Consider the following 13,552-nt stretch of genomic DNA (forward strand, 5'->3'; position numbering starts at 1 on the left):
GCTTGGCTAATTCTTTTAAAACTCTTGGTTGCAAATTATCTGGTCCTGCAGTTTTAAAAAATGTTTGGCTTTAGCAGTTTTCTGTTTAACATTATACCCAGTTACTGTTGGAATAGAAAGTATTTAATTAACTGTGTAAGATAAAAAATAAGTCATCCAGCTGTTTTTCATATGCACGAGAGAAATATTTATTTAAGAACCTTTTCTGCACCATGATTGATAATTTTGCTATACCCATCTAATACTGGACCTATACCAATGTTATGATGATTGCATTTGTTTCTGATTTATTTTAAAAAATTATCTTATTGTCCTTAACTCCACTGGCCACAGATTTTTTTTCGTTTATACTTTTAGCTTCCCTTATCAATTGGAAAGATTCATGTCTTCTCACTGTCTGAAAACTACATTTTTAGTACATGACTATGCCTCTCTTACTCTGAATGGGTGAAATTCACCTTTCTGCAAAGCAAAAGCACAAGGCCTATATACCACTTGAATCTCATTTAGACCCTAACTTGGGGGTTTAAGAAGGAAGTACGTGGCACAATAGGGTTTTTGCTAGTCCTCTGCAAAAGGGAGAACTGCACCCTGTGTGTGTAAGAGGGTCAGAACTGGTCCTTAGATAGCAATATTCATAGAATCGTTGAAAGGTAGGGCTAGAAGGGACCTCGAGAAGTCATCAAGTTCAGCCCCCTGCGCTGAGGCAAGACCACGTAAACCTAGGCCATCTCTGAGAGGTGTTTTTCCAACATGATTTTAGAAACCTCCAGTGATGGAGATTTCACAACCTCCCTTGGAAGCCTATTCCAGAGCTTAACTACCTTTATGATTAGTATCATGCGCAAATTTTAGAAGCATACTCTCCACTCCAGGGCCGGCTTTATGGACGGTGCGGACTGATCTGAATACCCAGCGGTGGTCTGGTCTGCTCCAGGTCTTCCACGGCACCAAAGGACCACTGCCACTGAAATGCTGCCCAAGACTTGGAGCAGACCCTTCTACCGCCGAAATGCTGCCCAAGACCTGGAGCAGAACCCCCGCCCCCGCCCCGCCCCAACGCCAGGTGAGTAAAAATAAATAAATAAATAAATAAAAAAGGTGCGGGGCCCAATTCCGGGGATTCGGGGGAATCAGCTTAAAGCTGGCCCTGCTCCACTCCTTTATCCAAGTCATTAATGAAAATATTGAATGGTATCAGACCCAGGACTGACCCCTGCGGGACCCCATTAGATACACCTCCCACTTTGACTGTGAATCATTGATAACTACTCTGAGAGTACACTCTTTCACCCAGCTGTGCACCCACCTTATAGTAATTTCATCTAGACCACATTTCCTTGCTTATGAGAATGTCATGTGAGATTGTGTCAAAAGCCTTACTAAAATCAAGACATATATTGCTAATATCCATTTCTTATGGAGTTCTGATCTATCTTTTAACATAGAAAAAAACATTTAACATTTAGCATCCATTAAAGATGGATCCAACCAGATGACATAATGGAATCTCTCCCCTATAGTTTAATCTTTTTCCAAGACTGCAGTATTTGAAGATGCTGCCAAACTCTACTGACAAAATTCCCTAGCATACAAATCACCCCAAAGAGGCAAACAATGGCTTCTTTTGTCAAGTGTGTGTGTGGGAAGTTGAGAAGGTTGGGGAGGGAGGCTGCGGGGGGGAATCTGCTCCAACTATAAAAATTGCTAGCAGGGTGTGGTGCTTTACTGAATGGAAATATGCTCTATAGGATGATATCTTCTGTCTGTGACCCAGAGGAGTGAGTACTTCAGAAGAGTGGAACATTATTTCAATCTTCGCTATTTCTTACTGCATAACATTGTTGGTCAAGAGTAACACAGTTATCCAAATAACTGGTGTCTATAGAACTGAAACACATACACAAAAATGAGAAATTCCCAGGCTTTCACCAAGCCCTTACTGAAAAATAATCATAACAGGGAATGAGAAACAATATAGAAAGTATCAGGCTCCAGAGAGTTCACCAGTTATTGTGATGGAAACAATAAGTTACTCAAAGAAAAATTACTCAGTAATTTTCAAGAACTGCAAAAATTAAAAAACACATTATTTATTTGTTATTTACTAGTAATTACTTATCATTAATAAGAATTAGTTATTAGACACCTGCACTCAGTCCTATGGGCATTTTCACCCGTGAGTAGCTTTATGCATGTGCATAGTCTCATTCAACTCATTGGGAATACTCAGGTGCATAAAGTTATGGACATATTTAAGTACTTGCTGGACTGAGGCGTTAGAGGCTTGAAAACAGAAAATTGTAGAAAATGGTTAAATAAACAAATGCATAGCATTTAGCCATAACGCTGCACTGGGAGTTCATGTTCAGTGGCTTTGCAGTGGGACCCACTCCTCAGTCAGTTCTGCTATAAATCTGAGGTGCACGTAATCTAGTCTTGCTGATTTAAATGGTTTAACTTTAGTAGATGCTCCTCCTTAGTTAATGCTGGAATATAATGTATTTCATCATCACGTCACAAATACATTACACATTACCAAATACAGAATATGCAATATACTTAATCAAAGTGGCTTCATCACATCACATCACATCTGAAAATAGGGGCAAATATAATGCTCCCTCTAGAGAAATGCGTTAACACTTATTAAGTAAAGGTTAGGAGTGCAGAGATTTCTTATGATGTCTCTAAGTGTAAACAGTGGATCTAGCACGCATGCCCTGTGGACAGTCACCGTAGGCCCAGCCCATTAAGGGACAGATTAAAAAGTATGCTCAGTCACCATATTTTTCCTCCATCAGCTTGATTGATGGAGCATCATGCCCAGCTTTTAACTCTTTAAATTTTGGGGTTTTTTTCTCTTTAAATTGCCTCTTTCATAAACCAGTGTGAAAATCTAATGTGAAGAGTGAATCTGACAATTTTCAGGCTAAACCAACTTGCAAACCCAAAGCTACAGGGAAACTAATATAGGCCTTTATAGTAAGAATTGTAACTTTAACACTGGAGAGGCTGTTGTGATAGTGAACGGCAAATTAGACATGAATGTGCAGTCTGATTGCTGCAGAAAGAGCAGGGAGGCTTTGGGCTGCATATGCAAACGCATCTGTCACCAAAAAGAGAGGCACTGGATTCTGGCTGAGCTATTTTAAAATGGGAGCAGAAAGTTGGGCTCTCAAGGCCATATTAAAATACGTGGACTGATTTTCAAAACTTCTGCACACTAAGTAGCTCCTACTGACCTCAAATGAGATTTTTGGGTGCTTAGCACTTTTGAAAAATAAGGCCACTTATTTAGGTGCCTAAAATGGACTTGGGTGTTTAAAGTTAGGCATTGTGATACAGCATGGCCAGAGGGCAGCATGAGACCGTTAGCAGGGGGCCTTATTCCCTGCCAAGGGAGGAAAGTTTGCTTTAGACTAACTAGAACACCTGTAGCCATTTAGAGCACTGATCCATTAAGACCTGAATTCATCATTGATAAAAAACCCTGCTTAGCATCACCGGTGTGGGGGCGGGGGAGGATTTGAAAGAGGAAGTTTGTGGAGAGAGTGCAATTGCAGAAGTTGGAGAAGAGAAGAGTTTGATAAGAGAGAAACAGAACGTTTGGAGGAGTGTGCGCGTGGATGTGAAGTCAGAAGAAACCTAGGTAAGTGGGCACGCTTGTGTGAAGGGAGGCAAGAAGCTTACAAGCTTGAAGAAGAATAGGGAAGTATCCAGGGGAAGAACGCTAGCTTCAAGTGGTTCACAACAACCCAGGGTCCCTGGGTTGTGAACGTGGAGGAGGCGGGCCCAAGGTCCTCTCCACTCCCCTCCTCCAAGGACACTAGTGGAGTAATTAAGAACCAGTTCAGAGGCAAGCAATAGCGCCCTGAACCTACCCCAGAGAAGAGAAAGCGCGAGACCCAGCAGATCAGTACCAGCAATTTGCCACAGCATTCACGTTTTAAAAAGAAGGCCTGTTTCCATATGGCTGTGGTTAAGAGTTGACTTGATGACAGTCTGTAAGTACCCACATGGGGAACAAATATTTAATAATGGCCTCTTAGCAGAGAAAGATCTGACATGATCCAATAACTGGAAGTTGAAGGTAGACAAATCCAGACTGGAAATAAGGTGCACATTTTTAATCGTGAGAGTAATTAACCATTAGAACAATTTACCAAGGATCATGGTGGATTCTCCACCACTGACAATGTTTAAATCAAGATCGGGTGTTTTTCTACAAGAGCTGCTTTAGGAATTATTGTGGGGAAGTTTTACGAAATTCTGGGTTATACAAGGGGTCAGACTCAAGAATCACAACGGTCCCTTCTGGCCTTGGAATCTATGAATGTCTGAAAACTGAAGAGTCTTCATAGAAGAGCAATAAAAACGATCAGGGGCCTGGAGAAACAGAGGAAAGATTAAAACAGCAAAAAATAGTTTGGCAAGGAAAAGACAAAGTAGGGCATGATACCAGTCTACAAATATTTGAAGGCTATGACAATGAAGAAGGGATAAGAACTATTTCATATGCAAGAGAGATTAATTAGGACTCAGTGGAGGAACCTATGATACAACATGTGTGTTAACAAAAACAATCTGACTGTGACTATCCTTATACATTTTACAGTTTTACTTTGGTAACTTGATGCTGTTATCCCAACAGTTTTTATATTTAGCTCAGGAAATACCTAGGGAGTACAGCTCCAAAGGCAGTCTGAAGGATCTGAAGGGTGCCCACTGAACTGGGCTGTGGAAGAGGTGGAAATCATACTGCCTGAGACTTTAAAAATTAAACTAAGTGATATTGCAGACATGTCCTACGGGCACAAAGACTGGGTAGGATAACAGGGCTGTTCCATCTCACATCATCTGTGATTCTGTGCCTCCTAGCCAGAGCTCTCAGTAGCCACAGGAGAGAATTCAGAAAGTAGCCTTGACAATGGCATGCCCCAGAGACAGTAAAACTCTTCTTACAGGGCCACGTGCTTACTCAAGCATTTGGTAACACATGAAAAACAAGTACAGCCTCAGGATCTGACCCACTGTGTCATGTCACTCCCACCCACATCTCAGCAACCTCCATTTTACCTTCTACTTCCTCCCACACCTCCACAATGACAGCAGAGCCCCAGTCCTGCTTCCCTCACATCATCATCATAATACCCTCTTTGCCCCTTGCACTTGGGATGCCCGTCTACTTCTCCTCCATCACGCCCTTCAATCTCCTCGTTTAAATACTTCCTTAGACTCCTCTCCTGACTGAGCTTCCATCCTGTAAGCAGGACTAATCCCAATAACAATGTGATTGGTCACTGTAAGCCTCCTCCTCTCTTGCCCCATTTCCCTACTTCTTGTTACGCACACACACGCTGCACCAGCACTCGTGAGAGACTGTCAGCTCTCCAGAGACCATGTCTTTCCACCTGTGCGAGGTGTAGAGCTAACCTTGGGGGATGTAAAGTAACAAGCATAACAAATATCCGTGGCTGCCAGAGCCCTGATTCAGGAAAGCATATCATCACAAAGTCTGCAGAACTTAAGCACTTTCCTGAATCAATGCCAAGGAGCAGAATGGTTGCACGTTCACTGGAGCGAGGGAACACGATGCAGAGAGTCAGAGCCAGTGGTGCACTTCTACTGCATGTCACAGAGCTGTGCTCCACTTTGTCAGAGAGGGGTCTTTGGAGACAGGCCAGGGAGATGCAAGGATAGGTACACGTAAAGTGCCCAAGTAGGAAGTGTGCCAAAGAGAGACGCTGCAGTTGGAAGAAGACTGCACAGCGCTCCCTTCCCCTGCTCCTCCCAAATGGGCCAGTTTTGAAAGCAATCCTGTGGAACTGTGCCTCCAACAGGGGTTGCCAAACAATTTACAGCATAAAGGACTCTACCGTCCATCCCAGAATAGGACCCACTGTTCTAGGGAATGATAGTATCTCTAGACTCACTCAGTGTCCATGTCACTGTACCTCATACACACAACATTTGCAGATATGGGCTATTCCTAATCAATGGATGCAGACCCTATTAAAGCATTGGGAGAAACAAACATTCAGTAAAGGATGGGGAAGATAACTGAAACCAATGTCGATTTTAAAAGACAGATTTATTTGGACAGAAGGAGGAGGGGTTTGAAGAGCCTAGTGGGCAAACAGGAAAGCAGAACTGAAGAAGTATTAGGGCAGGCAGCTGGGGTGGCTGGCCTTTTCCTTTTCTGAGGAAGAACGTTCTTATATGCTGTACTCACTGTCTCCACATAGCTACGAACGAATGTACAGATACAAATCCCGTCCTTTCTCCCCCTGCCGCATTGAACATGGGGGCTTTCCAGTACAGAGGGCAGTCACATACCTGCAAATGAAACACACAAATACGTGGTAGCTGAGAAGGCTGGGATGTTAAAACAGTCACAGAAAGGGCTTATTTATTTATGAACTGTATATTCTGTCAACAAACAACCTAATTTGTAGACTCTCACACCACGATACAGAACCCATTGGGCCTTATACCTCATCAGACCAACACAAGAAGTCAACAGAGTCAATCAGCCTCCACCAAGAACACCATGCTCCCTGGCCCTCCCTATGTTGTTACATATAGGCAAGAGAATCCCATTTGTTCTGATGGCGCATATAGAGAGAGACAGTCTGCAGTGTCTAGGACTAAATTTCCTAAGGGATATGAGATCAGCATCTGCACTGCCTTTTACTTCTGGGTGCAATTCAAAGTGCTAGCCTAGGAAAACCAGTGCATTACGATTTCCATGGTAATTCAGAGAAGCAAACCTGCCAAATTCCTTGAAAAATGCAGCGGTCAATCCAATCATCAAGAAGCCAATGCTCGACCCTGCAGAGTTCCCCAGCCACCATCATGACTCCAACCTCCCACTCCTGGACAATATAACTGAGGAAGGAGTCACATACTGGAGCCTGCTGGTTACATCAGCCAACCTCCTAGACGCCTTGTAATCTGTGTACAGACCAGAGCACAGGACAGAGACTGTCTTACTGGAACTAAAAAGATAAGCTCCTCACAGCCACAGACATGGAAAAGATCCCCCAGCTCCAGTGTTTAATTTGTAATGAAAGAAGGGCTGGGGCTCAAGCAATTTTTTCACATTTATAACTGATGCAGCAAGCCCAGAGGTGCCGCGGTTGTGACCTGCCAGACTCAGAGGTGCTGGGGCATTGACTAGGGTTGCCAACCCTCCCGGATTGGCCAGGAGTCTAGCGGAATCGGCATCAATCTCCTGGTGGCTATTGAAAGCAATCCCGGAGACTTTAATAGGCCGCTAAAAGTCCAGTCGGTGGTTCAGCAGGGTGAAGGCAGGCTCCATACCCGTCCTGGCTCTGCATGGCTTCTGGAAGCAGCCACGTGTCTGGCTCCTAGGCGCAGAGACGGCTAGGGAGTCTCCACGCACTGCCCCTGTGCCCCACCCTGAGCGCCAACTCCACAGCTCCTATTGGCCAGGAACCTCGGCCAATGGGAGCTGCAAGGGCAGTCCCTGCAGGCAGGGGCAGCGCACAGAGCTGCATGGCTGCCCCTGAGCTTAGGAGCCAGACATGCCGGCTGCTTCCAGGAGCTGCCAGAGATAAGTGCCGCCCGGCTGAAGCCCGCACCCAGTAGCCTCTCCCACACCTCAATGCCTGAGCCCCCTCCTGCACCCAAACTCCCTCCCAGGGCCCGCACCCCAAACCTCCTTCCGCACCCCACCCCTCTGCCTCAGCCCAGAGCCCGCTCTTGCACTCCAAACCCCTAACCCCCAGCTGGAGTCCCCACTCCCTCCTACACCCCAGCCCCCTGTCCCAGCCCTGAGCTCTCTCCCGCACTCCATACCCCTCGACCCCAGCCCGGAGCTCCCTCCTGCACCCCAAACCCCTCATCCTAGGCCCCACCCCAGAGCCTGCACCCCCTGCCAGAGCCCTCACCACCTTTTGCACCCCAACTCTCTGCTCCAGCCCCGTGAAAGTGAGTGAGGGTGGGGGAGAGCGAGCAAAGGAGGGCGGGGGATGGAATGAATAGGGGTAGGGCCTCAGAAAAGGGGCGGGGCAAGGTTGTTCAGGTTTGTGTGATTAGAAAGTTGGCAACCCTGCTGTGACCTGCCAGGCCCAGAGGTGCTGGGGACTCTGACCTGGCACAAATTAAGCATTATCCTGTTCATAGTTCTGGACCTCCCTCCAGCCTTTGACAAGTGTACCACAAGGTGCTGCTAAGACGCCTGTGTGACACAGCAGGAGTAGATAGCCCAGCTCTGTCTACTCCTGCTGATAGCTCCGACCCCTATCATTCCTCTCCAAAGAGTGAGATGGGTAACTGCTCCTCCTCTCTGAAGGCCTTTGTTGAGTCACACTATCCCTGCTTCTCCTCGAAATCTCCGTGAGGCCACTGGGAGACCACAGACTCCACTGGCAACAGCATGCCAATAACACTAAACTCTCTATCTCATTCTCAACTGATGCAACCAACGCCAGGAGATCAGAATGCCTACAAGAGATCGTCTCTTGAATGAGGAGCAGCTGGCTCAAGCTGAATCCAGGCACAACCAAAGTGATTCTGGTTGGAAACGGGAAACACGGGAAAGCACTAATTGAGATACAAGCCCCACCTTCCACTGAAAGCCTCCCTCACAGGCTTATCTTTTTTTTATATTGAACAAAGTTCTCTCCTTGGCGCCCTCCACTAACTTTTTCCTGTGGTTGTCGTGTTTGCTACCAGAACACCAGCCAGCTGAATAACTAGTTTTGGATGTGACCATCCTGATTTCAGTACACAGTACATGAGCCAGGCCTAGGTATGCAATGAGAAAGGATGGAGATTCACATTGTGCTGTTTTATTAATAAAGGCTCCTAGTTCTATTGCACTTGCTTCAGAACCCTGAATCTAGAGTCATATCAGTACTACCGTATTGCAGCAGTGGACCTTGTCACAGCTTGATGTCATCAGATAATGTGCTGACCCAGGGATGTCTCGATGTACCATTGATTGAGGCACTGGTCTCCTCTGCACAGCCATGCTGCTTTTTCTGTTTTGAGTCTGGCAAGGCCCCAACAGACACCTTTGCAGCCCTTGCATGACACATAATGTGAGACATGAAACTTTTTTGTCCCACAGTTGATGGTTTCCTGGGCATCTTTTCAGAGGGTGTGTTCTGACAGCTGCTGTCACCTTTATTACAAAGCCAGTCTCTGCAGCCACAAAATTTTTGCTCATGAAACTAGAATGCCCCTCGTGGATGAAGTGTCACTGTTCCAGCTACAGCATCAATGAATAATGTATATTGAATAAATGAGAATTTATGTTATGGTTGCTATTGCATTAACAGTGTGAGGAGAGTACATGCTTGAAACATGGAAGAATAGGGTAATGTGGCAAATGGTTCCTGAACCAGGTGTTGTGTTCCCCAGATCCAGGCTCTTATTTCCTGACTGTTCGAACTCTAAAGCTGCTGAACTCCTATGTCTGCATTATACAAACTGAGCATCCAAGAATCAGTGCAACATGGGGTTTAGCTGGCCATATTCCTCCTCTGCTAATCATGTGCTAAAAGAGACTGTTGTGCTGGAGGTGGTGTTACCAAGCAGTGTCCCCTACTACAGACCTGCCTGAACCCCTTGGGTATGTACTCGGCATGACGAGCCTGTGCCGCTGCTCACCGTTGTCCATGCTGCCTTGGGTACTCAGTAAGAGCTCATGTAAGTACATCTATACATGCTGGGAATCACAGCCCTAGCTTCAGGTGTAATCATAGCCATAGAGTAGGCCTGCTTCATGCCACCTCAGGATCACAGTGGCAGAGAGCTGAGCTCAAATGAGGCAACTGGTAATGTCTGCAGTTGAAGTACACCAGCACTCCTGCCTAGTGGCGCAGACTAGCGCCAATGTATCTGGGGATCTGGGTCTGTGACAGGTTTCCAATCAAAACTAACCAACAGTGTGAATTCCTAGTTTCAGATCCTGAATGCTCATAATGAAGCACTCATTAAAAATATAAAGGCTAAAAATTATAGAAGTTTGGTAAATAATTTAAAATTACAAATAAAGTTGAGAAAATCTGAACCAATTAGTGAACAGAAAAACAGGCAAAGGATTAGTTCCTGATATCACACCAGTCTAAACCCATTTATTCCAACAGTTAGTCCGGATTTGCACCAGCATAAGTGAGGTCAGAATTTAGCTCTAAATGCCCTGGACAAATTATTTGCAACTGAACCGTATGTAACAGTTGTGAATGTGTTCTCTGATAAACTTCTTTGCATTTCTAAGAGGTCTGCCTGTTGGCCAGGGAAGCTGTCATTTTGTGAGTCAGATGTGACTCAGCGTGTATCAGAGGTGACACACTTCATCTTTTTCCCATGGAGACTTTAATTGTTCATTCTTGTTTTATTGTTTCCTTAATATAACATAAGTTATTCAAACTAAGTACATTTGCTCATTGGGCACTGAAAAATATAAAACTGCAACTAGAATTGAGCAAATAGTTAATAAATGTAATTAATGTTTCACTGTCCCCCAAACTGTGAGTGACTCAGTGAATGGCTACATTTACCTTGGCAATTTTCCCCATTTCATAAATGTTGGCTCTCTCATCTTCAAACTCGGTAAAGGATGCTTCGATCCTGGCAATGGTTTCCTCATGATTGTTGCAGACACTTGGAAGCCCTTTGGGGAAGTAGAAACGTGGAATGTTTATGGACACAGGGGCATTGATAAGAACTTTATTCACAGTCACAAGAGGTCGTGGGCTGACTGCTGACTTCAAAGGGGCTGGGGATGGAGTCCCAGGCTTCTTCTCTTGTTTATTTTGAACCTGAAAAGATAATGCAAGAAATAAATACTTTTCCTACCATATGAAGTAAAAAAAAAAAAAAGGGGGGGGGGGAGGTGGAACCCTCCTGTTCCAAATGCACAAGACATTAACAAGCATCAAAAATACTTAGTAATTCATGTGTGTGTATAAAGTGATACAAAAGTCCCATGTTAAAATTATTATTAAGGTTGCAAAGTCAAACATCCAAAAGCTAGGAAATGCCAGATTAAAGCTGTCTGTACAATCTTTGCATCGCCCCTCGGTACATGTGCATTATGATACAAATTTCAATCATGTATTACTTTTTCCACAGCACCTCTGCCCCATTCAGTGCACAGGATGGCTGATGTTCAGGGAGTGAAGCCCCTGTTCAATATTTCTTTTCATTCTCATCATTCAGTGTGTGTGGGCCGCATGACTGGTTAACTGCACAGCAGCCAGCTCCTGCACTGAATGAGTTGTTGGGCTTTTCTGTTTGTTTGTTTATTTCCTCACGGAAATAGAAGCTTATTTCTATGGTGTTCATCCCTACAGTTCCTGAGAGCCTGAATTCACCCTCATAACAGAAACACAAGGCAGAGCAGTATTATTATCCCCTTTTCCAGATAGAAGAACTGAGGTCCAAAGATGTTAAAGCCAAGATTTGCAAGAGTGTCTCATAATTCTGGGAGCCTTAGTGACTGGGTGCCCATACTGAGATGCCCAAGACCTGATTTTTCAGAGATGATGAGCACTGGCAGCTGCCATGGACTTCAATTGGAATTGTGAGTAATCAGCACTTTTGAAAATTGTTCTCAAGGAGGGCACCCAAGAGACAAGGAACACAAAATTAGTAGTTGCATCTTAAAAGTCTGGTTTAAGGTCCCAGTTCAGAAGAGCATTTCTTTGTAGGAAAGGCATTTAAGCAGATAGCTCAGAACAAGACTTGAGCATGTGATTAAGTGCTTTCCTGAATCTGGGACTAGGTTATTGGCCTAACACCACACAGGAAATCTGTGGCAGAACCAGAGGTACAGAAGCTGGTAGTCCTGTGTCCTAGTCCACAAGAGCATCCTTTCACTCCCTGAAGACCCCTGCCTCATTCACTATGCAATCTCATCCCATTCACCATTCTGTCTATAATGGATGTACATTTGTTAGGGAGGCACACTAGGCCATCCATTAATGAACCTCTGTAGTCTTTTAGTTCTGTTCACTTTAATATTTTTTGGAGAAAAGTCATTAAAATTATAAGCCTGAGCATATTCTAATTTTAAGTACTTTTGGAATACCTAAATTATGAGGTTATAAATTTAGAATTTAAAAAAGGACCTCCTCCCTTTTTTTTTTTTAAGACATGACATGGGGATCTTTGTTCTCGGGCTTTCTTAAACACTTTTAACGTGAAATAGTAGAAAATAGTCATCAGATTACACATTGATAAATAATACCTTATTTTTTTGAAAAAAAACAAAGTTATTAACCATTAACTAGCTTACTCAGTTGTTTATAGTAACATGGCAGAAACAGAGGGCTGATGAGCCCGCCTGTGATGTCAATGTTTCCCTGACATCGAACAGTTTCTTGTCCAGTCTCCTAACTATAGAACCAAACATAGGGTGGCCATTTTCCCTGGGAGATGCCTGGCTTCAGTTCCATTGTGAGCAACAGGAAATGGCAGACATCTTTACTAGGGACAGTGTCATTGCCACATGCAACAAATACATGAGAGAGTCTCTCGGGGGCTAATTGGATAACCATATATTATTTAAAAAAAATAAACTTTAAGCTTCCTTTCTACGTTTTTTCAATGTCTTTATTTGAAATATTTGTAAAAGACAAGGAACTTCAAATAAAAAACACTTTATGTAAATCAGTTAAGGTTGCCAAGAGACAACAATGCCAAATATAAAACCACAAAACCCAAGAAATATAGAATAAAGTCATGTGCACACATCCATTACCTTCTCCCACATTGTCACCCAAAGATATGCTCACAGTCAAATCCTCTAGCAAATCAGCCCTACTGAACTATAGTCACCAAGATGACACCAAAATAACCTTAACTCTGTTCTCTGAGGTATGCATAAAAAGCATAATGCAAGTCTGTCTCATGGATAAGATACACAGTAGCCCACAAATCAAAGATCACACATCCATACTGCTAAAAATATGTAGCCAGAAGAACCCCAGTGATGGGAAAAAAATATTAGCATCATTATACAGTACTATTGTTCACAATTCTAGTATTACACAGACATTTGTTATAAGAGGTGTCAAAGCTCCTAAGAAGAAATACCACCAGGCTCAGAACCGCAAACAGCGGAAACTAAAGATACATCCCACAGGGCAACTACTCTCCTTGGCATAGGGCCTGTGGGCTCAATCCTTTCCTGACAGCAGGGTTCTAGAGTAGGGCAGATGGCCCTGGGAACATGGAACTCAATAAGAGGAGAAAGCAGAAGACCTTTTTTGTGTGGTGGAGGGAGATGAAGGGACCTTGCGTGTTAGTATGCCTCCTCGCCCTCCAGCGACTACTGCTGCCCAGGGGCAGTCACCTCACTTGGGCCTGGTCTACACTACGCGTTTATACCGATTTTAGCAGTGTTAAACCAATTTAACGCTGCACCCATCCACAGAACGAGGCCCTTTATATCGATATAAAGGGCTCTTTAAACCGGTTTCTGTACTCCTCCCTGACTAGAGGAGTAGCGCTGAAATCAGTATTACCATATCGGATTAGAGTTAGCGTGGCCGCAAATCGACGGTATTGGCCT

General features: G+C 44.2%; 1 protein-coding gene across 4 annotated transcripts in view; it reads right to left on the reverse strand.

The window, feature by feature from the left end:
• The window catches only part of PPP2R3A (protein phosphatase 2 regulatory subunit B''alpha), a 153,507-nt gene that overhangs the window by 61,153 nt on the left and 78,802 nt on the right, over positions 1–13,552 (reverse strand). For all 4 annotated transcript variants that reach the window (XM_075068599.1, XM_075068601.1, XM_075068600.1 and 1 more), the window contains 2 exons: positions 10,536–10,796; positions 6,236–6,339 (listed from right to left, as the gene is read on the reverse strand). In XM_075068599.1, the coding sequence (XP_074924700.1) occupies positions 6,236–6,339; positions 10,536–10,796 (365 nt within the window). The remainder of the gene's footprint in view (positions 1–6,235; positions 6,340–10,535; positions 10,797–13,552) is intronic.

Source organism: Chelonoidis abingdonii, chromosome 8, assembly GCF_003597395.2.
Source record: "Chelonoidis abingdonii isolate Lonesome George chromosome 8, CheloAbing_2.0, whole genome shotgun sequence".
Lineage (NCBI taxonomy): Eukaryota > Metazoa > Chordata > Testudines > Testudinidae > Chelonoidis > Chelonoidis abingdonii.